At 40.8% G+C, this 26,743-nt stretch overlaps 1 protein-coding gene across 1 annotated transcript in view; it reads right to left on the bottom strand.

The window, feature by feature from the left end:
• TBX20 (T-box transcription factor 20) overlaps nucleotides 1-25,747 on the bottom strand; it is a 45,047-nt gene extending 19,300 nt beyond the window's left edge. Inside the window, exons 1-6 of the mRNA XM_073329492.1 lie at nucleotides 25,621-25,747; nucleotides 21,834-22,068; nucleotides 19,110-19,274; nucleotides 12,211-12,319; nucleotides 6,153-6,311; nucleotides 711-787 (exon numbers count right to left, since the gene is read on the bottom strand). Of these exons, the coding sequence (XP_073185593.1) occupies nucleotides 711-787; nucleotides 6,153-6,311; nucleotides 12,211-12,319; nucleotides 19,110-19,274; nucleotides 21,834-22,068; nucleotides 25,621-25,747 (872 nt within the window). The remainder of the gene's footprint in view (nucleotides 1-710; nucleotides 788-6,152; nucleotides 6,312-12,210; nucleotides 12,320-19,109; nucleotides 19,275-21,833; nucleotides 22,069-25,620) is intronic.
• Between the last annotated feature and the right edge of the window lie 996 nt (nucleotides 25,748-26,743).

Genomic DNA, 26,743 nt, shown 5'->3' with positions numbered 1-26,743 from the left:
TGACAAGGCTAAGTATCCACTGACTAGAGGCAACTCATAGACACAAACTTCATAGCAGTCTCCAGACACATTCTCCCCCAGAATGAAGCTTGCATTACAATCTCAAATTAAACAAAAGTGGTATCTCTGCCATCAAAATGAGGGTTATGGATTTGTCCGGACAGCAGCACTTGCTGACTTCCGTATCTGGAATTTCTAAAACAGGTCACATGAAAGCTACACCAAGTGCTAGGACCAAAGGGGCAGAAATGTTAATGCAGTTTTAACAGTATATTTTGGAAAGCACTCATTTTCTTTTTCCTTTTGGGGAACAGTGGACAATACAAGGGCTTTTTTTTTTACAGTACCATAGATCACATTTCCCGGAGGCCCAGCTCATCACCTTCAATAGGACTGAATGGCATGATAAGAAGGATGCTTTGCATTCTGCAGTTTAAGAAAAATGGAAGCCATAAAAGTGACCCCTTTAAGAAGCAGCATCAGAGAGAGGAATAGATCAGACTCAGCTGGAGCAGCTGTCAAGGCTCAAAACAGCTCTGTCTTCATAAGTTTTATAAGCATTTTTAAAGGAGGTGGAGGAGACTTACTATATGCAACAAGATAACGTTAAAATGCACAGCTTCTCAGGAGTTGAAAGGATGCTTTTTCCTACAAACTCTCTCTTCTCTTTATCTTATCTGCATAGAAAGTAAACAGAAAGTCCCCATTACCTCTCGATATCAGTGAGTCTGGAAGAGTCCCGGAATCCTTTAGCAAAAGGGTTGCTGTCAATTTTCAGCTTGGTTATCTGGAAACACAGAAAAGAGCAACACAACATGATTGTGGGACCAAGGTATTGCAGTGTTCAAAGTTTTTACCAATCCATCCTCATGACCTCACAGCTACGTGTATCCACATTCCCATTTCTTTTATGACTACTCTCTGGACTGGATCAAGCAAACATGGGGGCTTCTGTGAAGCCACTGAATTGGCACCACCAGCATCAAAGCTCAGGATTCAAAGGTTGAGTCTCCTCTCATACCAGGATAAATCAGGAGTCGCTCCACTGAAGTCAATGGCATTACACTGGTGTAAAACTGATGTAAGTGAGAGGACAAATCAGGCTTCCTTTCTGGCATCTGTCCCAAAGTCCAGTGTCATGATAACTGACAAGGCAGGGCTAGGTCATGGGTCCAAAAGAGTTGTGTGTATTGATGGAGGAAGTTAGGGGAATAGTAGATTTAAACAGAAGCAGGGGAAGCCTGTGAGGTGCCCCATATGTGGCTATGGTAAAGAGGGAAATATTTTGATTCTACAGGAGTCTCAAGCTATTGTCTCCAAAACAATCTCCATCAGCCCAAAACAGGTCATACATGCAGCACTGAAACAAGAGCAGTAAACACTACATTGGTATTGCAACCTACTTTGGAGGGGGAGGGGCCCACAATCTGCTGGCCCTGCTGATTTTAAAGCATTGTCTCAAGCAGCCCCGACAATTTTGACTTTAATATAACTGGTCCAAGCCGAGCCTAATAAACCACACACAGAGACACTGGCACTGTTTTGTACAGAGGCGGGGGAAAATGTCACAGTTAAAACCAGATTTGGTAAGGCTGAGTTAAAAGAGTGACCCTACTAAAACAATTACAGTCTTACGAGATTGGCTATCTTAACCAAAAACTTTCTCCCCTTCTTCAAATTCAGCTATTGGCTTAAACAGCAACAGCCTCTCATTTTCAAAAGAGATGTGCAAGAAAGCTTCCTTTGAGAACCCCAAGCCTTCCTGGCCTGATCCTCAGAGCTGCTGAATGTCTTCCACACCTCTCAGGATTGGGCCCTGTATATGTATAAAACATAAACACCCCTATGGACCTTATAGGCATTATCAGAGAAGACAGAGAAACCAGAAAATGCAACCAACAGAACATAATAGGCAGGAGCTTTGTTCCAGAAGCAACTGTGGGGAAAAAAGATAGAATTTGTGTTCGTTGCCATTTAATGTGATTAAAACTTGTCTAGGAGCTCTTTAAATATGTATTGATCTTATAGCAAAATTATGTTATGCAAGCAGATGCAGGTGCCATTTTCTGCCAATAATGCTCCATCCAAATCCATTTATATAGTCGTGTAACATATGGGTGTAAGAGTGTGGTAAGGGGGAGGAACAGGATAAGGAGAGATGCTCTTTTGGCCAAGATATCCCTGGCTCTTCAAAACTTTAAAGGAAAAACTGCAGTCATCCTGAGAAACCAATAGAGTTGCTTTGGCTTACACCGGGGATGGATTTGCCTTCCTGTGATTTATTTGAGTTATTCCAGTAAATTTTGTCCCCTGCTGTCATACTGCCTGTTGAGTCATTGTAAAGAATTCTTTGTGTACCCATCTACCCAAAATTGTCATTGGTGGTTTCAATTGGTTTTGTGATAAAATTGATCAAATCTGTACTTTTGCTTTCAATAGGCAGATTCTGTGCTTAAAATTTGGAAGGATGCAACAAAAATTAGGTTTGCCAAATATATTTTGCCCTGATGGAATTAAAAGGCTACTGGAAGCAAGGGTTTGAAGCCTGATCATCTCTCACAAAGCTGTGAGTGCCATCAGCTCCAGTTGAAGCCAATGAGAGTCCAGGGAACTCAGAATCTCCTGTGTTAACAGAGATTAGCACCACTGAAGAATCATCACCAATTTCATCCTGGCCTCCCCGTAAAAGGCCTGTGGTATATTGGTCACCACGTTGCTTAAAAATGGGCCTTGAAGATTCAGAAATTAAAACAAGCAATTCCAACTCCCTGAATGTTCACATGCTTTCATAGAGCAAGGATATATTAGTGCTGGGTGACCCATCTGAAACCAGAGAAGATTACAGCCAAATCTGACTCTTCATTCTGAGAGACCACTCTTCCGGGCAGGAAGTCCGAGGAGTGGGAGGGAAGGTTTATGAAAACTAGGGAAAGCAAAGGAGGACTGATGGGTTTTTTTCAAGTTGCTATCTATATTATACAAATGCAAGGTGTGGTCTAGTGATCTGACTACAACAAGTCTGGGAACTAGGAACTACAAATATATAGGCAGCCTCGTCTAGTAGATAGTGCACTGGACTGCAGTCAGGAGACTTGGGGTGAAATCTTGGCTCCATTGATGGCCATGGCAAAACTCCCATTGACTTCAGTGTGGTCTGGATTTCACCCTCTGTCACTGACCTGCTGTGTGACCTTGAGCAAGTCACTTCAACTCTCTGTGCTGTTGTTTCCTCTCTTACTCCTTGCCTTGTCTATTTAGAGTTCAAGCTTTTGGGGGCAGGGACTGACTCTTACTATGCGGGTTTATGAGGACCAGGAGTTATAGTGTGTTAGTATGGATTATTCAAGCACAATGGGGCCCCAATCTCAGCTGGGGCTATTAGGCATTCCCATAATGCAAATAAATGTTCATCACTAGCGCTGGTTGGGAATGTTCTGATGTTTTTTCCCTTTGGAAAATGCTGATTTTCAAAACTGAAACGGTGCATAGAAAAGGGTTGATCTCGACAAATCTCCCAATTCAAAAACAGGTTTGCAATAAAGTTCAAATTTGTCAAAATGTCCCGTTTTGACATTTCTGATATGAAAAGTTTAATAATTTGGTTCAAAGCTACTTTTTGTTTTGAAATTTTAGGGGGGAGGTTATATTTTTTTTAAAAAGGTCAAAATCAGAACAACATGTTTCAATTAATCCAAACCAGGCTCATGAAAAATTTTGAGATTTAGATTTTTCAGACCGATTTGGGATAGGACTCCTCCCGAAACCACTAGTTCTGACACTGACACATTGTGTAGGTTTGGGCAAATCATGTCAACCATAGGAACAACTTCCTCAGGATCGCGGTGGATTCTCCATCACTGACAATTTTTAAATCAAGATTGGATGTTTGTCTAAAAGATCTGCTCAAGGAATTCTTCGGGGGAAGTTCTATGGCCTGTGTTCTACAGAAGGGCAGCTTGAGGATCACAGTGGTCCCTTCTGGCTTTGGAATCTATGAATCCAGGAATCTTGAGGGAAACCGACTTAAATCTATTTTTGTGCTAATCAGATTGCCATTTCTCTAATACTAATGACTTGGTATGACATCCCCCGAGTGAAACTTGTCCTATCCGATGAAGTGAGCTGTAGCTCACAAAAGCTTATGCTCAAATAAATTGGTTAGTCTCTAAGGTGCCACAAGTCCTCCTTTTCTTTTTGCGGATACAGACTAACACGGCTGTTACTCTGAAACCATTCCACATGAGACTCACAACCATTTCTGATCTCACATAGAAATAACATTTATCCTCAGAGACTGTCTCACAAACAATCAGAAGAACATCTGCTAGAAAGCATTTAAAAATGAAATTTGACCTACAATTCAACTCTGTAGCAGTGGTTTGACTGTTAAACAAATGTATGCCCTTTAAATCTTAAAATATGAGATAGTTTGTTGAAAGTGTAATGTATTTAGCTTTTATCTAATAACCTGCAGAAATGTAATCAGCCCCCCTTAAAACAGCAAGGAAAGAAATGGCAGAAATGAAAAAATGTTCCATTTTCATTAGTCATAAATAGAATGACAGCATCAATCTCTAGGGGTTCCAGAGATGTTCCATTGAGAAATTTTGTAGTATTCATTGTATGTACTTAGGGAAGTTTTGTTTAGAAATGGCCATGATCTAAATGTCAGCGATAAGCACCAATCTATTGTACAGAAGTAAATTCCAGTTTTAAATTGGATTTTTAAAATTTGGCTGATTTCTACAGAAAGTCAACTGAACGCCCTTTTCTAAACAAATTTCTTGCTGGTGTACTATCTAGATTACTGCATGACTAATTTTCTTTTGCATTCAGTTATAAATGTGAGTTTAAATGGAAACATTTTGAGCTCTGGGGCAGATATTAAGCTAGGTTTGGTGTATGTCATAACTGTAGGAACTCCAAGTCATATCCTTAGAGAAAGAATTTTTAAAATAGTAGGTCAGACTACATGAGCTAGTGATCCCTTCTGGCCTTACACTCTATGAATATGATCTAAAGAGGTGCCTAAGGTACAGTACAATATTTATTTACATTGCTTATTCTCTACAACACACAGTAGCTTCATTCCATTTACCGCAACTGGAAGCTTTGTTTTCTGTTAGGAAATGTTGTACATTTTAGACAGAGTACTCTGAGTCTGTGATCATACAGTCCGAACATCTGGGAAGGTATTTGGCACATTACTAATCTAAACGTTTTTAATGTAGGCAAGAAAGTTAGCTAGTGCGTTAGCTATTCTCTTTTAGGATGTGATCCAACGCCCAGAGAAGTCAGTAGGAGTCTTTCTATTGACTTCAATATTAAAGGCCTTATCCAATTCCCACTGAAGTGTTTTCATTCCATTGTTTACAACCTTTCTAAATTTACTTATTACATCCAATGTTAAAAGCAGGTTCCATTGTTATGATCCTAGTCCATTTTGTGGATGTTATTCATTGGCGTACCAGTTTGATATTCAAATGTATAACTGGTATTATTTAGCCAGAGTGAGAAAGGCCTATTTCTGGGTTGTTTCCCTTACATGTTACCCTTGTAGCTTAATTAGTCAATTTTTAAAGTCCAGTCAGTCAATATATCCAAGCCAGGATATAGCTCAGCCAAAAGCTCTCTGACATAGGATCATTGGAAGTTGGAACAGCCCCAAGGTGAACTGATAGGGTTAATTTGAAAAGTACTAAACAATAATGGGCCACAGCTTTATCCACGTAGAAATAAAGATTCAAACTAAAAGGCTTGTTTCTGTAACCTTTACCTGTGAATAATTCTTATTGTTCTCTGAGTAGCTGTTGTTCTATTAATCCATTGACGTTATTAACAGGGGTGCTGGAACCGTTTGTATAGTGGAGGTGCTGAGAGCCATTGAATCAAACTGGATTTAATGGAAACCACGTCAAGCTGGGCCGCACCCCTACTTCCAGCACCTGTGGTTATTAGAAGTACACATGTATATACGAATTACTCTTGAATGGAAAGCGAGCAGGATCAGGCCCAAAGAGAGGAAAAAAGTCCTTGCGAGCTCTCTAACATCAGAGAGACGTCTATGCTGAATTAAAAGGGGGAATTTATTAACACAGAGAACTTTAGACAAGTTAATGAGAGTTCTAAAAATGATCTAGCATCACACTCACCAACTGATTCTGGTAGGCAGTGACTGCTGTGAAAACTGTTTCTGGAAAGATAAACGTCCTGAACTCTTCAGATTTCAGATTTAGCAAGGAGGCAGTGTGATCTTTCTTCTTAATGATGTGCACCCTGGGCTGGTACTTGTGCATGGAGTTCAAAATGATCTGAAGCAAAGAGTTACAAAAGGTTGTCCTGAGTTTAAGATTAAGACAACTTGAACAGAACATGACTGTAAAAAGCCAGCGCACATTAAAGTTACAGGGCTACACCATGGCAGCAGTAATGTAGATACATAGGAGCTGACTGTCAGAGATGCTGAGCACCTCCGCTTCCTTTGACTTCAATGGGTGCTCACTTCTGATAACCAGGCCATTAAGGCATAAATTTCAGAAAATGGCCTCCTTTTATGCGTGCACAAAATTCCTGAGCACACTCTCTCCAAGAATTAACACTTGTTCATCCAGGAGCTAGGTTTGACATGTGCACATTCTATCACTTATGTGCAAAGGTGTTTGAAGTTATTAACTGCCTAGGCAAGTTTGAGTGCTTGAAAAGTGTACACACAGGAGTGGGCAACTACAAAGTTGTGAACACATACAAAATGATGCCAGCTTGTGGCTCCTTTGGAAAAATAAATCAGGTGCTTATGGTGCAAACCTGGCTTTTAAAGCAGCTTGTCCTATATACTCAAATCTGACTGCTAAACTAACAGAAATCAAAAAGCAGAGGAGGACCATGAGTAACGCATCAAAGGGAATATTTGTTGCAAATTTTGCCGTTTTTCTTCATTAACATTTGCTTGTGGAAAAAAATCCATTCTTGTCTAATCCTCCAATTAACTGACTTCAGTGCCCACTGAAACCATAGGAAAGACACCCATTCACTTCCGTTGGCATCGGGCTGAGTTCTATTTGCCCAGTTTCTAATCACAATACTAGAATATAAAAATGAAATGTAGAGTTAGGTTTGCACCATTTTTCATTCTAGATATAATCACAGCTTTGAGACTAAACTGGCAGTGGGATTGGGTAGGTAGTTCCATTTTACAGGGCTGCAAGGAGCTCACAGGAAATTCAGTACATCATCTGGAATAGCCGATCTACATTCAAAGAAAAGTGTTAAACTGAAAGTCAACAGGAGAAACACAGTCTTTCTTGATAACTCAGTAAATAATGCAGGTTACCTATTGCATTACAGCTGTGCTCTTGCATCAGCTTTGTTACATCAGTCGATTCCTACTGTACCTTTTTCTCCTCCCATTGGGCCAAGTACTGCTCTGACTTGTACTCTGATTTCAGTGGGGATGCACATGTGCAATGGAGAGCAGAATTTAGTGCATTACAATCATCATGAGAATGAGACATCGTTTTAGTGCTTTGTGTAGTAAGCAAACGTTTACCATTTCAGTATTCTTCCTGACTCTGGCTTGCACTCTATTTCTGCATTGATTTCAAGCTCCTTGCTCTCACCTTCAAGACACTGCACAAAACATCACCTCATCTACTTCTCTGCCCTTCTCCCACTTCCCCTTCCATCCCCTAGGCTGCTCCAGAGTTTTTCACCTCACTGCTCTTTTGTCTTCTTTATCCACTCCCAACTGTGTGTCACTCTTAGCCCTCCAGATAGTGCATTTCAGTGCCCCTTTCTCTTCTTGCATACAAAACTTTCATAAACAACCTGGTTCATGAAGCGCATCAGCCATAAAGAAACGCTGTACTCTGCGCCCAATTCAAAAGTTATATGAATGATAGTTTAAGTCAGTAGTTCTCAAGTTTATTTGATCTCACCCCCCTTCTTTGTGTCTGTAGTTGTTTACACCTCTTCCCCTCCTCCCCCGTACTGCCACCACACAAGTGCATATACCTTAGGTGCACATGTATACTACTCTGTGTATGCCAGACAGAGATAAGTCTACTCATGTATGTATTAGATGAACAGTGAATGTGGCAAGGCTCGTAAATATTAGAGCTGGGTGAATACTGCAAATAAGTGTCCACTAATATTTATTCACATTTATAGGTTGAGATTTTCAACGTAGCTTAAGTGATTTAGGCACCCATTGTCCATTGAAGAAAGTTAGTGTCTAACTCCCATAGGCTACTTTGAAAATCCCAGATGAAATGATTACTCATAAGCCATGTTGATACCCTGTGTGTGCATTTTCTGGGAACACGCATGCAATCAAGTTTCTCTAGCACAAATGCCATGCAAGAGTTATACTCAGAGCTGGTCTAATCAGGGAATGGAAATAATACCATGTGATATATGTAACCAATCACAGCAAGGCATAAGTAGCAAGCCATAAAGTATATGAAATTTGTGAAAAATTTTACCAGCCTTTTAAAATACATTTGAGAAAAATCATTCACAAATGTTCCATAAATAGAAAGAAAAACAAAAGTGTTCAACATATTATTTCTATAATTACTCTTAGTTCTAAGATGTAAACCAGAGACACATACAAATGCAGAGTTTTACTGTGTGTTTCCTTGCAACAAACTTTATGTCATGCACACAATGAAAAGACTACTGCCCAGTGCATAGACTGAATACAAATAGTGCCATCACTGTTGTTATGTATATTAAGGATACAAGTCCAGAAGTCTCAGAATAAGAGAAGAAAAACAAATGCTAAGCTTAAAATTAAAAAAGAACATTTCTTCACTTCAGGTGGATTTTGTTTCAGAAAAAGAACCCTTCTACAAATAGAACACCTCACCACTTTACATCCTGTAACAACAACCAGAAGTGTCTTTCAGGGGATGGAAAGAACAAGTGACCATAAAAAACAGGGGTTAGCATAGTTTCAACTTTTGTATCTGAAAACCGAAAATATTAAGGCATTTTAAGGCCATTAAGACTCCCTCATGAGCCAATATGGCTCGTCAAATGCAATGAACATTTTAATAGGCCAAATAAGAGAACCAGTCAGAGAAAAGGAGCTTTTTAAATTCAAAGGTGCCATTTCAGAAGGCCTAAAAATCAAAGCTGCTTAACTCAAAAATATCATTGCCATAATTCAAAGAACCATCTGTTTCAAAGGCTTCATAGAATGAATTTGTTTCATAGGTCTATACAGTATCTGGTGATGGTATTTACATATTGACAACTACTCCAACATAAAAGGACACAAAAATTAAATGGAGAGTGTTCTAAAATAAATACATAGACCAATATGTTCTTCCCACAGCGTTTGGACCTGGTACTATAGTCCTTGTGTGGCACTGGATGTAAACAGGAGTGTTGCATGCAACCGGGATGCACTGTCAGGTCCTTTGTCTTTGGTGAGATCTTCCTTTATGGAAATGCCATCATCTTATGGTACATTGGTGCCCAGCAGATTTAGGATCAGACTCTAGTGGCTCCCTGCACACGTGAGCAAGAAAAGAGGAAAGTTCTCTGCCTTGTTTCTCTGATTCTCCACCTGTGCAGGGGGTAGTCATGATCCAAGTGGTTGTATTCCTTGATGCAAGATTTGAGGGAGTCATAGTACTAGCCGTGTTACCACATACCGCAAAAAGGGTAGGCGTGGGTGAGGGTATGGACAGGCCCTTCCATCCTGCTACATGCTTTAGTTAACCAAATGAGGGGGAGAACATAGACTGCACCTCCAAAAAGGAGGTGGAGGTGCTGTCTCCAACACCACCAGAGGCATTCTCACTGCCTGACTCTCCTCAGGTAGAGTGGCTGCAGCCACTTCCACTAAGGCTATGTCCACACTACTCTGCCGCTGTAACATGTCCCGTGTAGCTGGTCTATGCCAACGGGAGAGAGTCTCCTGGTGGCATAATTAAACCACGCTCAACAAGCAGCAGTAATGAAACTTATGTCAGTCAGTGGTGTGGGGTTTTTCTCCCACACACCTGACGGACAAAAGTGCTAGTGGAGACAAAGCCAAATTCAGGGCACATCCACGCCCCTCCCAAACATGTTGCTGTTGCTTTGAAAGTTGCAATCTGGCCCTTAATAATTGCATAAGGAGATGACATCAGCAGCACTCGTAGCCATTCTATCGGACTATTTGCTACGCCAGTGTGTGTTCTTTGTGCAGGATTGTCCCCTTGTGTGGTATTCACAGAAGTGGGTTTCACTATAAAGTGATCGTTTGCAGCATTAGCTCAGGAAAGTGATTTTTTTAAAATGAACTGCCTTGCGTTTACAAAAAATATATTTGTTACAGCATGTAGACTGTCAGATTTTATATACATATATAAAAATGTCTTAGATCGTTTAAGAAAATAAATGCTTCACTCCTACAATGAATTCTACACAAGGGCATCCCTTTACCCACCTGGAGCCTCACTGATGTCAGTGGCCTTTGCATGCACAACATTCAGCCACACAGATCTCATTGCAGGATCAAGATCTTAGGGCATGATCCTACACTCATTGAAACAAAACAAAAACAAAAAACCGGCTTTGCTTCTAGAGATCTCTTATGGAACAAGAGCAAAAAACAAAAACAAAAACATGCTAGCCAGAAAAGTGTGTGGGGAGAGGATTTAAGAAAAATATACCTACAGCTCTTTAGAAAAGAATAGTGTGTTGGCATCTGTTCTTTTCTTTTTTTGCTTTCAGGAGGTATTTCCCATGAAAATGCTTTGGCTCAACACTGCTGTCCTTAAAACTCTCATTCATACTGGAAATATTCCTACTGGACAATTCAAACAGCAACCTGCTTTATCAAACACTCTGAAAAAGCAGTAAATAACCCACTGTAGGAGGAGGGGGGTCTCCAATGTCTGATATCCCCATGCCTCAGTTTCCTTAGTTCGTATCTTACATGCCTCCTCCCTCCATAATTTATCTTTCAAAACCAGCTCTCCCTTCCTGGGGTCTCACTTATTAACACTAATTTACATAGTCTAAATCTTGTACAGGAAACCCTCCCATCCGGAGCCTACTCTTCAGGCTTGGGTTCCCTCAGGACTTCTTCCCACCAAGTTAGACAATTCACAAGGTCTTGAGCCTTCCCATGAAAAGGTTTCCCAGCAGAGAGCCACTGCTGATCCTCCCCCACCAGGTCAGGCTCCCAGCCACCTGCTCCCAGCCACCTGCTTTCTCTTTTCCAAGCCCGTTAACTTAGGAGGAAAACCTGGCACAGATCACAGTGGGGACTTAAACCCCTTAAAGGCCCGAGTTCACCCCATGACGCCCTGTGTTTAATTTATGTAAAGGTTGAGTGTTTCTATAGCCAACACAATTGACTTTGGAGCAACTTTGTCTTTTTAATTTTACATCCTTTGTTTCAGTGTTGGATTAACCCTTCCTGGTGTGTCAGGACTACATTACTGACACCAAGCCCAGTCCACTTTGGGTCAGCAAGTAAAAGACATGCCCCTGTTGAACCCCTCCCATGTAGATTGCTTAGGGCACTGACACCAAATTCAACAGAGCAGGATTTGCAAGTATACATGACAAGGCACTTGGTAGCGTCTAAGAGATCAGAGCACTATCCAGTGGGGCAAGTCAAAGCAAAAGAGAGATGGAAACCTATTAGACAAAACCATGTGTGTCTCTTTTCTCTTCTCTTTGACACTGGATTTTGCCCCTGATTTAGGTCTGGATTCTGCCCCTTTGATAGCAGTGGAAATGGGATCAGAACACTATGATGATCTGGGCTTTACCCCATCCATCCCGTTAATAAATTAATATACAAATGATAAATCATGGAAGCTAAAGATAGTTCTTTTTTTACAAGCTGTCTATGGCCTTGGACTGCAATGGGTAATGCCACACATCTCCCACAAAAGGTAAATGTGACACTGATGAAAAGTGTTGAATTGACAAGCCAGGGAGTCTGAAGTCATCTGATCATCTCCAGCAGAGGGCAAACCGATGAGTACAAACTTTCCCACAAGCCTCTGCCATTGCACTGCCACTGACATGAAGGGACCACTTGTAAAGGTGGAAGGGTAGGTCAGTCTCAAAGCCCATTTGAACTTTTGCCATTGGGATCAGAGTGCCAAGAAGTGTGCCAATTAATGTCATACTGTAACAGACTCATAGCTAATTTGTGCTGGTTTTTTTTTTTCACTCCTTACCACAGAGTAGGTTACTCACATGCCCATGTTGATCCAGTTCATTGTTCGTCAGTTTCACTTTTTCAAAGGACACCATCTGCTTTAATAATTGTTCCCCTGTAAATGGAGAATCAGGGTGCACATACAACCTAAAAAAACAAACAAACACAGAGGTCTTACAGTCAGATTTGTGTAAATGGTACTGACTTTATAAACATGTATCCACACAAAATTAAAATAAGTCTTATGCCTTCACGATATCCAATGGCCTCACCAAGATGTATTTTCTCAAATCTTAGAACCACACTGATCTACCAGCAAAGCAAGAAATATAGGATTCCCTTAAGCTGCATCCATGAAATACCATAACTACTAATGAAAAATTATAGAAGACATGACTGAGTTCTTCACCCACTGGAATATAATGAAGAATCCATCTTTTTAAAGACTTTCTCATTCACTAAGCATATTATTCTTTTATAAGCATAACTAATTCTAATTCTAAAACTAAGCAGTGGATAAAAATAATCTAAAATAGAGACATTATTTCACTGTTATGTCTTTTTTCCAAAAGAAAAAATGATCATGTCTTCCAGCAGCTGTACTAATAAGCGCTTAAAATGACAATGACTCCAGCTCAAAGAAAAAGGCATACTGCAGTGAGAGAACTAGTCAGGGAACCCAGATAAGTTGTATTTTTTCTTATTATTAACGTGAAGCTTGGTAATTATATTCACCTGCACTGGGTCACTTTAGTTGTGATAACATTAATAAGAAGATAAAGGTTGCAGTCAGATACAGTGGTTTGACATGAAAAAAAAATCATTGCCTCTATGTAGTTAACAAGCTGCTACTTGGGAAAGCTGGCAGGATGAAAGGAAGCACAGAGGATGTGTGAGAGGCTTATGTTGTGACCAGAACAATTACAAGTGCTGGGCTCTTTAGCATATATAACTTGTATGTAACTGAAAATGATTTAATACTATTATTTGTTTGTGACTTTTAATGAAAGGAAGTTGTCCCAGATCCTCAGCTGGTGTAAACTGGAGTTATTCCATTTAAGTCAATGTCGATTAACACCATCTGAGGATCTGGCCCATTCTCTTCAACTGACTTATTTGGCCCAATCTTGGAATCCTCTCATTACATCTGTGGGCCAGGTCTGAGACCCATGATAGAAATTACAAGTTATCTCTTTCAATGCACGATTGCTTCTCCAGATGATTCTTTGCCCCAAAAAGAGTGCTAGATGTACATCATTGAGTGGTAGGTCCCTCGTATCTGAAAGAGGGTGTGGGATGGGAAAAACAGTGCGCCATACTCAGTGTTGTTGACTCTCATGGTTTTATCATGAGACTTGTAATAAATGGAGTTTATCTTAAACCCCCAGCTCTTGGAGTTATGTTATTTCATGAGCACCTCAGCTTTCATTTTAAAAAAAGGTCTTTAGCCCTCATGGTTGTGGATAAGAGATAAAAAATGTTAACCCTACTGGCTCAAAAGCCAGAAGGTAAATAAAAAAGAACCCAAGATGTATTGTTTTTAAACCTCATGATTTGTAAGCCAGTCTTGTGATTTTTGGGAGCCTGACTCATGATTCTGAATGGTTGGGTTTGGCAATACTGCACACCATTTTCACAGAGAATCAATCTTACCAAGATATGACTAACTAGGATCAAAGAGCCAAACTATTTCAGATGTATGTTTGGAGAGTGAGTAGAGACCATTCTGTGTTTACCTGCTGGGCACAGTTACCTTAAACCAAACACACACAGTTAACTCTTGCCACAGCAATGGGGGCCTATACATTGGTTGAATACTAACAGTTACCTTGATGGGAAAGTCACAGAGGGAGGTCATCCCCCGTGTCCTACCCATGGTTGCTTGCACATATTAATGTGCACTGTTGGCCATGAGGATTTTTCTTCAGAGATTTTGCCTGTGGCACCATAGATCTCAACCACTCTTTTGGATTTTAACTCACTGGTTAGTCCCAAGTAATTTTCTCTTTACACATTTGCATGTGCCTTGCATCATACAGAAATATATGGTCCCACATGTTTGAACTGTACCGATCTACAGACTTCTCCCATAACCATATCTGGTAAACCAAACGCAGGATGATTCAAAATTAGATATAGTGGGCGGCTGGTGCACAGAGAACTGATGAACAAATAGATTAGAGAAATAAACACAGGCATTCCATTGGAATACACAGTACTCCCAGTGAAGTTAGTGAGCACTTTGCTATGAGAGGTTCAGTTCCATTTACAAAGATTTTAGGAGCCACATTTTGATATAAATGTATGGTTTACTGTAAGTTATTTTACATTACCTGCAACAGTAGTCAAGGTTTAAGCTGATTACTTTAGGTTCCTTCTAGTGTATTCATTACATTTACCTTTTGTTCAGTTTGTTAATATTGGGCCTGATCCTGGAAGCCCTCCAGGCCTATGACTTTTAACTGACTTAATTTGTACTTTGTACAGACAGAAAGTTGGCAGAATCGGGCTCAAATTTCAAGTTTGAAAATGTAATAAAAAAAGTTTCTTTGCTACTGTCTGTTACAAATGCATAAATAATACACATTCAATCCCCAGACCATTATGGGTCTGTTAGGCTAGCCAAGTCAATGAAGCAAAAACATTTCTCAATGCAAAAAGGGAGAGGAAAGAGGGAGGGTACAGTATAAAGGTACATGCAGGAATTTTTAAGACTGGTATTTCTTTCCAACATTCTCTGTAGCTTGTAAGACAGACAGAAAGAAAAAAATCTATCCCTGGAAGCACTTTAAAAGCTTTACAAGGATTTTCTGAAAAGTGTTTTTATTCAAGTCACATAAACTCGATTTAAATGTTGACAGCAGGAAGAAAAGGATGTAATTGTTATTTATAGTGAAGATCCATGAAGGGATAATCTTCCCAGTGGCATCATATAGTACTTATTAATTTCAAGTACCGTTGTTGTTCTAGTGTTGAAAGCTACTTTTATAGTAAAATAAAGAAAAACCTTAAGGCCCTAATCCTGAAGCAATTTACACATCTGCATAACTGTACTCCCATGAATAATCTCATTGACATCACTGAGACTATTCATATTGGTAGAGTTATGCATGTACGTATATCTTTGAAGGATCAGCATCTTAATGCCATAGGTTCTGTCTGATCCTGCAAACACTTAAGCACATGGAGTAGCCCCAATTATATGTCTCATGTTACTAAAGTTAAAGCCCAGGTGTGTTTGCAGGCTTAGGATCTTAGAAATCATTTAGGTGAAAATGTAACCACTGACCTGATACTGGGAGCAGAACTGAACTCAAATTTAAGTCAATAGGAGTTTTACCTTTAATTTCAATTTGAGCAGGATCAGGCCCTGAAACTTTATTAAAATAAATAAAACAGTATTAAAATATTGGTTTTAAAAATAATTTTATATCATGTGCACCCAGCACAAAAATATAAAAAAGAAAGGGTCATTTGTTTATCTCTGTTGTCAGCAGCCGAGATTTATGACAAACCTACCCAAGTTGTGGGAATTCCCACTACACATCTACAAAGTGTTGTGTACAGTTGATATACAGTTATCATAAAATCCTGCAAGACCCCACAGCATCTCAGAAAGTACCCAAGGGATTCAGCAGTTTTTAGCTCACAACACTGCAGTCAGATTATTCAGATTTAAGAGAGCAAAGAGAAGGGTGCAAGAAATCAAAAAAGACACAGATAGGTAAACACCACTTTAAAAAAATAGCAGTTATCAATTACTTACTTGCAGCAATACATTTAAACAGATCTTATTTGATAAAATGTTAGCACTGACATGCCAAAACCAGCAACAGATCAGTGTAACACAAATACACCAGAGCTCCCCAAATCCTGCCATCCTTTACAGATATTACCTTCCTTCTTCCACAAGGAAATATTATATTTTTCAATAAGAAATAAAACTGTGAGTAAGCAGCAAATTATTATGTTAACAGAAGGGCTAAAAGAACAACCTATAGCCTGGTTTATGATCCATATTGTTTTGGTTAAACATGGTGAAAATGAAGCAGGGACTGTCATTTGCCATATGTTTGTACAGATACTGTACCTGATTGGGACCTCTAAGTACTGCCACAATACAAACTTTAAACAATACTACTAATAAAATCATATAGAGCTTGACCGTGGTCCCGTCAAAGTCAGTACGAGTTCAGCTGGCGTGAGATCAGCCTCTTCATGTCCACATAATATATTACTCTGAATTTTTTTATTGAGATGATCTATATTAGCTAGCTACAAAACCAACATATGGATTATTAGCATATCTAAAGGGATCCAAAATGCACTGGATGCAAGAAACCAAGAATCCCATCCTAAGGCCATTTGTGTACTTTCCTGAATTATTATTATTATTGATGTTATTTTGACTGTAAACTCTTTGGGGCAGGAACCATCTTTTTTGGTCTGTGTTTGTACAGCACCTAGCAAAATGGGATCCTGATCCAACTGAAGCTCTTATGTGCTACCACATACAAATTAATGAATAAAGAAGAAAAGAAAAAGAAAAGGGAAAAGTAAATTATTGTTTTCCCTGAAAGCAAACACAACTGCTAACTTGCTGAATCTGATGTACCTTTGTCATCTGAGCATAGACATTTTTTCACTGATACAAAACCTGAACTGCCTACCAGAGATCAGCAGTCTGTGAGATGTCATGTGTTCTGTAGGATTGCTCGCATTTGGCCCCATATTTGCACACAAGAAAATGCTTCCATTTTTTCCTACCTATCTTAGGTGTTTCTCATGTGCCTGTCTTTATAGCGTCCAAGGCCCTGGCTCTGCATTTAGAACTCTGCAGGTGGGCCCCAGTGCACACGCAGAGCCCCATTGAATTCAAAGAGGTTCCTTGTGGACACAGGAGTCCACCCATATGGTTCTCAGTGCAGGATTGGGACTGTGACCCTAAGCACCCCTGTATTCAGACTCTACACATGGTTGCAATGATGTTTGTACAAAATATGCCTTGTAAGGTATCATTTCAAAACTAATAACACACTGGTCATTAATGTCATTGTAAAATGCATGGGTTAACCTTACAAGTGAAGTTATGTATTCCCTCTGTATAATGTTACTAGAGCATGTTTAAGACAAAGAGAGTAGCCTAAGTAAAGGTGATAAACAGGTATGTCCTAGAAGGAACATTGGTTTACCTCAATTTACATACTAACCATAAACAAAGCTATCAAGCTAAACCAGTGGGGTTGTCTTGAGCCTGAACTTGAGAGACAGAGAACTGACATGACTCCTGCCCCCCAGGCAGACACAGGAGACTGAATCCCCAGAAGGCCTTCCTGAGTTTGAGAACAAAGACAATTCTTTGGGAATGAGAAAGGTCCTGACAGAGAGACAGTCGGCCGTGCAGGACAACAAATAATTGGTGAGAGAAACCATCTTAAACAAAGACTGTACCTTGCTAGATTAAGTTTTAGACTTTTAGATGCATTTTCACTTTTATTTGCTTGTACCATATCTGCCTTTATTTCTTTTATTTGGCATCATTTAACCTATGTCAAGTTGTTAATAAACTTGTTTTATTTTAATCTAAACTAACCCAGTACTGTGTTTGAAGTGAAGTAGTTGCTTACTCCAGTTAATGTGGCAAGGTGCTGGGTACGGATTCTTTAAGGGAGCAAACAAACCTTATTATGTCTCTGAGTGGTCCAGGAGAGGGCTGGACATTTCAGGGCAGATGGTTTGGGGGAAATTCGGGACTGGGGATATGTTGGGGTCTCTTGGCTTAGAGATAACCAAGACTGGTGGAGATCAGAGTGTGGCTGTGGTGTAACAAGCAGGCTGCTGGAGTCAGAGTTGCTGAACCAGGGCTTACCACACAGATACTCAGTGCATGCTTGTATGCTGGCTGAGAACATCCAGACAGGAAGCTACAGCAGCAGCTCCTTTTAAGACACGCAGGGTTACAGGACAAGCAATGACACAACCACTCACTGGCCTGGGCTGCAGCCCAAAACACGACAGAAGCCTAACGCTCCAATTCAGAAAAATCACCAAGGCATCTGCTTAAGTCTTAATTAAGTCGGTGGTGCTTGAGTAGATCCTTAACTCCAACCTTGTTCAGCACAGACGTAAGGACACACTTACATGTTCTGATAAATTGAGACCTACGTGCTGAAGCTTAGCTAGCTCTGTACCGAAGCTGAGGCAACCTGCCTGCCCACAAGTTCCACAACGAGTTCACAACCATGTCGCACCAATTGCTGTGAGGCAATCGTTTTAGAAGTGAACTGTCTGTTTTGGTCATTGTGAAAAAGGGGTTAACTTGTTTAACTTTATTTATTATTCCAAAGTTTCAGAAATCCTACATTTCCTGAAAAAATGACCCTTGTGTGTGTGTTTTTATATTTGATACATGCACACTAGGTGACATAAGAGATGAGTATAGTATAGTAGTAAACTCATTAATTGGAAAACATTGGTCAGTGGTTAGTAAATAATCTGGAAATTCTACTTTAAATGGTATCAAAGCTGTAATTTAATATTTCTACTGGCATTGAGCTGAAGGCACCTGGATTGCTTTAAAAAGGAGGCCCAAAGGAAAAAAGTCATAACAAGAGGAAAATAAATGTCTTTTTTAAAGTTTCCTTCTCTTTTGATTGTCAGAACCATTTTTTGTAACTGATCCTCAGGCCAAATCCTGCTTGCCTTTGGAACCTCTAGCATAAGTCAAATATTTGGCTCATGTATGGATACAGGACTTGACAGTGCACCACTGAAATTAATGGGAGCGTTGCCATCAGCTCCAGTGGACAAAGACTAAGGCTCTTAGAGCACTGTTTGCAAACAGCTTTGAACGATCATTCAAAGGTACTTTTTCAGCATTTTCTTTAAAAAAAAAAAAAAGAGAGAGAGAGAGAGATCAACTATGAAATGAACAAACCTTGCAGGAAGCGGAGGGTCAGCTTTTCCAGCTACCAACCAGGAAGATCTGTGGTAAGCGTATCTATATCTCTTATTGTCCACTGGAACTATATCCATTAGCACTATGTACCTGGCCTCAGGATCCACTCCCGAAAAGGAAACCCTAATAGTAGGAAACATCCTCCTGAAATAGAAGGAAATTAGAAAATAAACATATGAAAAGGCAGCAGAAAAAGGAGCTTTTGAAATGTTGCTCCAAATTTAAAAAAAAAAAAATTACATTCAAGTCACCAGGAAGAAAAAAATTTCAAAATATTTATATTTCAATTTGATGGGCATTTAAACCATCTGTACCCCTATAAAATACACATAGAATGGATACCCTGATATTAGAGTAATTTTTTGAAATAGGAGGAAATATAAATTTTTATATGGTATATATTTTCTGCCTAGGAGTTAAAGTATAATTATTCTAATTTCAGAGTTTCATTCGTATAGACACAGTGTGATTTTTTTCACAAATATACATATATATATTGGAGCTGAGAAAATATTGCAAAAACTATTTTCATTAGTATTTCTGCAAATGTTGAACTTATTTTCTTTTACTCTGTTAATGTTTTCCAGAAGTATTCCAGCAAATGCGCTTTCTTTACAAGAACTTTGGTGAAAAATTAATGTTAAGACTAAACACTCCAATATTTACCAAAAATGGCATTTTAAATTGCTTAAGTAATAAAAACGAGCACTTCCAATTGCAAATGTTACACCTGATGTTACAACACAAAACATGCATTGCTATTTGATACTTACAAAAATCATATAATCAGGGAATTAAACTACTACTAAGTGACTTACACAGCTACCAAACATAACACAAATTGTGAATTTTCAAAACTGTTTTTGACTGACCTAAAAACCAACAGATTTTTACTGGAGAAATTTATGAGTAACTTAAAATAAGTATGGGGGAGTTGCACATGAGTTGTGACCCTAAAAAGGAGACATTTGTCAAATTTATATTATGATTTATTTCTCCAGGACTCTCTCTGTGTGTGCACAAATACACAGCTACAAAGTTATAACACAAAGTAAAAATTTTAAAAAACTATATAACATAATGTCACAAAACTATATAAAAACTATATAAATTCACAAAGATCACCTGTCTATGTTGCTCTGGTTTACAACTAATAAAGGGCCCAATTCTGCTTCCACTGAAGTCTATGGTCATTATGGCTTATCTCTTGTTATTTCAGAAGCTTTTGCCTAGATCCTGCCCAATTGTCAACAAAGGGTTTGAACCTAGCCACTGAATCATTGGGAAGTCATGCAATTAATTTCAGTGGGATCAGGAGCAGCACAACCATAGAACAGACTCTGTGATGTGCATAGTCTACACTCTACAGGCACTTTCCCAAGCAGAGAGATGTCCCCTAAATCAGTAGGGCCCCAAATCCAAAACCCAGTGAAATCTCTAGAAGCCTTTGATGGGGCTGGAGGGGGTTACTTCTTAAATTATAAAGGAAAGGAGACAAAGCAAAGTGAAAAGCATCTTCCTTAAATCTGCAAAAGGGACATTGGAAGCTCAGGCTTTTAAGGTCTCCACAAGAATCCAAATGCATCTGAAGTTCTTTCCTGCATTTACAAATTGCCTATTACGATCTAATTCATTGTACCTCTCTCAGTGCTTTTGAGCCTGTCTATCTGGGTCAATGTTTGGGAGCAACCTCTACTCAAAGGGTCAGAACCAACAAGCGCTCAATGCTAATGGCATGGGAAGCATGCCTCTCCAAAGTGAAAGGCCAGACTCTCCTGTACAAGAGCTAAGAGGATCAGTGGGTGGGAGGAAACTGAATGATGCACCCTTCCCAACAGCTACTCCGCTTCCCAGGAGCTCTGAGTAGGATACTTGCAGCACCTCCAGCACAATCTGGTAACACCAGCAGATGTTGATTGGTCAGCGGATTGCACCAGGAGCTTTCCTCTCCAGGAAGCTCCATGGTGTCTGTGTGACAAAGAACCAGCTGGACCTCTCTCTCTCTGACCATGACAGGCATAGTGCTGGCATAGGGCCTGCAGGGGGCGCTAAGGGACTCTATAGTAAACCCAGGGCAAACAATTTTAAAATAAATGGGATTTTAAAAAAAAATACTTGTTTCTTTTGGGAGTTCGGGGTCAAACTTGTCATTCTAAAAACGAATGTAGAATAGTGTTTTAAACCATGTAGCGGTTGGGAGCGGGAAATGCATGCAATAGTTTAGCACAGGGTGCAGACGGTGCAACTTGGGAGGATGATCCTGGGGGTGAGCATTGCTCAGAGGCCCGGGGAAGCGACCCATCCCGCGGGCTGGACACCTCTCTTCCCAGCTCAGATGCACAGGGGGATAAGAATAAGCTTGTGCTTTGCAAGCAGAGCCCACGCCCCCCCCCCCTTAGCACCGGGCGCTGCCTGGTGGCCCCAGCGAGTCCCAGGGCCCTTCGGCGCCTGCGGGCTGCTCCCCTCCATCACCGATGAGCCAGCGCTCGCAGCTGTTCTGCCTCCCCTCCACCTTGCCGGGTGTAGGGCGAGTCCCACCCAGCCCTACAGCAGCTGGCCGCATTTTTTTTTTTTTTTTTTTTTGTAATTCCCTGGGGGTTTCTTTACAAGTCCCTTGTAACAGGCCGGCAGCACAGAAAACGGGGCGAGTACACCCCCCCCCCCATTCATTCCCCCGCTCCCCATGCTGCTCTCCAGCCTTACCTGCCAGACTTGGTGATGATCATCTCGGTGCCCAGCTCGTGGAACTTGTCCCACAGCTCCTTGGTCTCCAGGCTGCAGGAGATCTTAGCCATTTCCTCACTAGGGATGATGGGGGTGGTGGGGATGAGGGGCTCGGTGCAGAGGGCGGCCGGGCTGGCGCTGAACTCCCCGTGGGGATCCAGGCTGGACAAGTCACTCAGGGGCTGAGCGCAGGAGGATTTCTCAACAAATTGTTCTGAAAGAGGAGAGAGAGAGAGAGAGAGGGAGATGACAATGAGGAGAGACGATCCTTGCTCTGAAATATAAGGCATTTAGGTTCTGAGCCGTGTAGACAAGGACTCCATCAGGAGCCAGTAGTGCAATGGGCTCCTGTCTAAATCTAAACCACTGTACAGGGCCAAGTCTTTCCAAAGTCACTAAAGATTTTTGGGAGTGTAACTTGAGACGCCTTAAAATGGGCCTGATTCTCAGAGTCCCTCTTAAAGGGACTGCTATCCAGGTGTCACACGGACACTGAATCCCTTAAACTAGCTTGGGGGTGGGGGGGTAGAGGGGGAAGCTTGGTCCCTGGGAATATTACCTACTGGAGAGACTGGACATGAACTGCTTTCTGCTGTAGTATTTCCAATGGAGGAACAAATGCAGCCCTTTCAGGATCATGGACATTCTCGCATCTCAAATGACAGGAGGTCGCAAAAATAGGAAGCTGGGAAATTTCTCCCTCAAAGGGACTCAGGACCGGAGGAGAGAAACCCCCGGCTTTCCCTACATCTGAATCTCAAGAATGTCGATCATTTATATACAGTGACGTTTCCCCCACTTCCCCGAACCCAGAAAGCATTTCCAGAACTGAGTGTTCAGAGAAGAACATAAGAACGGCCACATAGGGTCAGACCAATGGTCCATCTAGCCCAGTATACTGTCTTGGTGCCTGGTGCTTCCGAAGAAATCAACAGAACCGGATTAAGTTAAAAGTTTCAGAAGAAAATGATCAACAGGGGAAGAGACTTGACTGTATATTTGCACTGGTTTTCTACCCTCGTGTGACCAGAGATCCTTGTGCGGAGGGCACTTCAAACACACAGGAAAGCTGATTGTCCAATATCTCCTGCTAATAGGGGATTTCAGTGGAAAGGTCACTTTGCCACTGACCACAGGATGACTAATTCTCATTAAAACAGGAGCATTCGGCTCCAGTTTTGATAAGGGCAGACTGCGCAAGTCAGTGTGATTGAATGCAGGAGAGTTTTCTAATTGTTTCCATTATCATAACCCTTAAAAAGAAACTTCTTGAGTGTGATGCAGGAGATATATTTTGTGGGTAGAAAGTGTTTTGTGGGCGGCGTGGATATAACTATAAAACAGAAGCCAACACAGTAAGAGGCGATTCTGAAGTCTTTGCAGAGACTCATTCTTGTTCTTTCCCCTCTCCCCTTTGTTATAATTACAGTTTTGCAGGTATCCTAACAAGGTTGACCAAACACTTCGCCTTAAATCTTTTAAACGACTGCACTTACAGTAAATGAAAGAGAAGAAAAATACAGCTAACACATTTTGAAAGCAGTCAGTATATTTACCAGAATACATGATTATTAAACAAAGGATGTACATGTGTTGTTTGGAAACTGGCGTCCTCAAAAGAGGTTTTAAAAATAATCTATATCTGGCGTTGGGATATTTTGCCCATCAGTAAATTATGGATAATACAGAGACAATGCTATTAATATTTTGTCTAGGATAAATGTATGTGCAAACACTTCAGACTATTATTTTCTTACTTCAAAGAAACATACAAGTTTTGTAAAGTACATTTAATAGTTTAACTTAATTTTCATCTGAAACGAAACCAATTCAAAGAGAGATTATTATTAGAATAATCTCTTCCGTGTTATGTTAGAACGTTAACGAATTCCACTGTCCTGGTTTCATTTTATACGATCTTGGATAAAAAATACAGCAATATGCTTGTCATATTATTTGAATCTCCAGACTCAAGCGAACTTTACTTGAACAAATAGGCTGTTAAAATCACAAAGCAGCGATTTCTCCCCCACATCCTCAAAATACAAATATCGAATTAGGATATTTGGTGTACTAGATTATTTTTAATGTGTTTTGGAACATGAGAAGAAATCGAATATGACTTGAAGAAGTGTTTCCAGTAGACATAGACAAAAGCAGTAAATAATCCAAAAGGGAAGTTAAATACTGCATTCTGTGTCAAGCACACATTTTATAACGTATCCGGCCTACATCCCATCATAAACCAAAAATTAGAAAACAAAAAGAATATTTAAAACAGAAGAAAGATTTTGTAGATCAGCCAGTGTATAACTTTATTAGATGTAGCAGATATCAAGCGATCTGGCAATACTTAATCCGTCCAATTTTGGTTTAATACTATTAATCTAGACCCTACCATTCTGGAGAAAGTCTTTTTTTTTTTTTTGTCTTTTATTTTTGGTAATTTTCTGCGAGTTTCTGGATATAGGCATAAAAAAATCTGGACGTTCAACTCGTAGTCTTGAATCACATTCACTAAAGGGTTTAAATAATTGTAAGCGAACGCATTTGTTGAAACTCACAATGACTTACTATTCAGAATGATTATGTATTAAACATAAATAATTTGATTTTTGCTTCTCACAGGGTGCATAGGCTAAGTAATCAAAGGGTAAGAAACAAAAACTTTCAGAACGGTTTACATAATTTCATTAGCGCTTGTTAACCTGCAAACAATAGCGTAATAATTGTTTTCGGGTTTTGTTTGTTGTACTTCTTAAAGTACAGGTAATTTACATAACAATTTAAAGTAATGTCTCTTGCATCATTCACATGAGTGGAGAGAAACGTATCTGCCTTCTTCCTCACAGACTGAAATTTTCTATAAATGGTAAAGGTTGTTAAATAAACAGTGTCACTAAAAGTGGACTAATTTGGAAAACGGTTACTGGTTAATGTTCTAAACTACCTCGACTGAAAATGACGGCAGGAATAAAAAAAAGATGGCTTTGTGATAAAGTTTTAGCTTCCGTAAGGAAAATAAATATAAGAACTTAAAACAGAAGATACAAAAGTTATTCTGTGACTTGTGCCGCAGTCTAGCGAATTTCGCAATTAAACAGCAATTTTAAAATTCTCTTGCTGGTGCTAGTTATTTATTAAAATTACTCATGTTCTCCCATTAAATGCAAGTACGCGAATGAAAATATGAACGTGTATATCATGCAATCTAGCTTTATAATTTGCTAAAATTGGATCCCAGCTTGGCTAACTTGCCCTTTTATGTATACCCTTTGCAACTATTACTGCCTCCAAACCTCAGGTTTCAGCGACATCTGGACTGGTTGCGTTGAGTTTTGGTGTTATTCTGAGGGAAAGCCTCGCCTTAAAACAGTAATCAATGCCACAAGGAACCAATTTAAAATACAGGAAAATGGACAGACAATACTCAAATGCGTTAGTATTTCTTTGACCAGACTAAAAAGAACACACAGAGAAAGCCAGAACATGGACCAAACTCAGCCTGGATTCCTCACACATCTGCCGCGTAGCATTTAAACAATTTCCTTTACTTTCTTTGCTTCGTATCTGTTGGCTTCGCGACACTGTGTTCTGACTTTCAAAGCATTAAGTGACACGCAACGCCCCTCCCTCCCAACAGATATTTGACTTCATTCCTCTCTAGCTACCTGCTTCCTGGAACGGACCAGAGATCCGTTTGGGCAGGACCGACACAGGATCCAGTCCCGCGGCTGAGACAGCACGGCCCAGGAATACAACTTACCCAGCGGTTTGATGGTGCTCTCTGCACTTTCCTTTTCTTTCGAGCTTCCACTTGACATGAGAGCAGCAATGGAGAACGCGTTGGCTCTGGAGGAGAGCTGAGGTTTGGGGGATGCTGTGTACTCCATGATCACAGAGTAAATCCTACACACACCAAGCAAGAAGGTCTTAAATTGATCCCCAGCTTCCAGCCAATAACAAATAAAAATCCTACAAAACTAAGCAGCGGAGCCACCCGAGAGAACACAGAGCCGGCTACTCGGCCCGGGAACCAAACTTAGGAGAGCTTGCGGGGCCGGGGGAGGCAAGGAGACACTGCGGGGCCCACCACTTTGTGTGTGTGGAGAATAACTAGGATTTCACAACGCCCGCGGGGTCGGATCTAAGGCCCCGGACAGGATTAGGTTAAACTGTCACCATCCTCTCCCGGGCGCTGCGCTAGATGGCTCGCTGCGTGTGAGAGAAGCGAGTTGGCTCCGGCGGCGACTCTCTGCTGGTGGGAGCCGGAGCCCGGAGTGGCTCAGAGGGCAGAAGGGTGGACACTGCGATCAGTCGCACACTTTCCTCCGCCTTAATTTGCTGGCCGCAGAGATCCTATCGGCTGCTGGCCAATCGGCTCCGGGCCACGTCAAGGGCTTTCTGATCCTCTTGATAGGACGTGGGAGGAGGGAGCGCTGAGCTCTTTAAACTCCCCTCCCTGCCTTCCTTATGTCTCTAGCCAAGAGGAAAGGCAGGAGCGGCGCAGGGCGAGCCGATAGACTGCAGCGGGTCACACACACGAGCTATTCCGAGCAACCGCAGCTTGGAAGGACAACCAGGGAGGGTGGATTTCAGGGGACCGCCGCGCGATCCAGCCCAGGCTTTGCCCATGGGCAGAGATGCATTTTCCACAGCTGGGATGGTCGCTCACCAGTCTGTGGAAGACTGTATGTTTCAGATACCCCTGACCCTGCATATACTGTAGTGGCCTCCTGGCCCGGTTTTACTTTCGCTACATTGCACTCTCCAGCCGAAAACGTAAGAAAGGCGTTCTTATACCCGGATGGGATTCATTAATTACCTGGGAACAGATTCCAGCCTGAAACTTGTCATGCCCAATTGCAATGCACTACACTCTTTTCTGT

This window comes from Lepidochelys kempii, chromosome 2 (assembly GCF_965140265.1).
Source record: "Lepidochelys kempii isolate rLepKem1 chromosome 2, rLepKem1.hap2, whole genome shotgun sequence".
NCBI lineage: Eukaryota > Metazoa > Chordata > Testudines > Cheloniidae > Lepidochelys > Lepidochelys kempii.
This window is presented reverse-complemented; position numbering and strand designations above follow the sequence as displayed.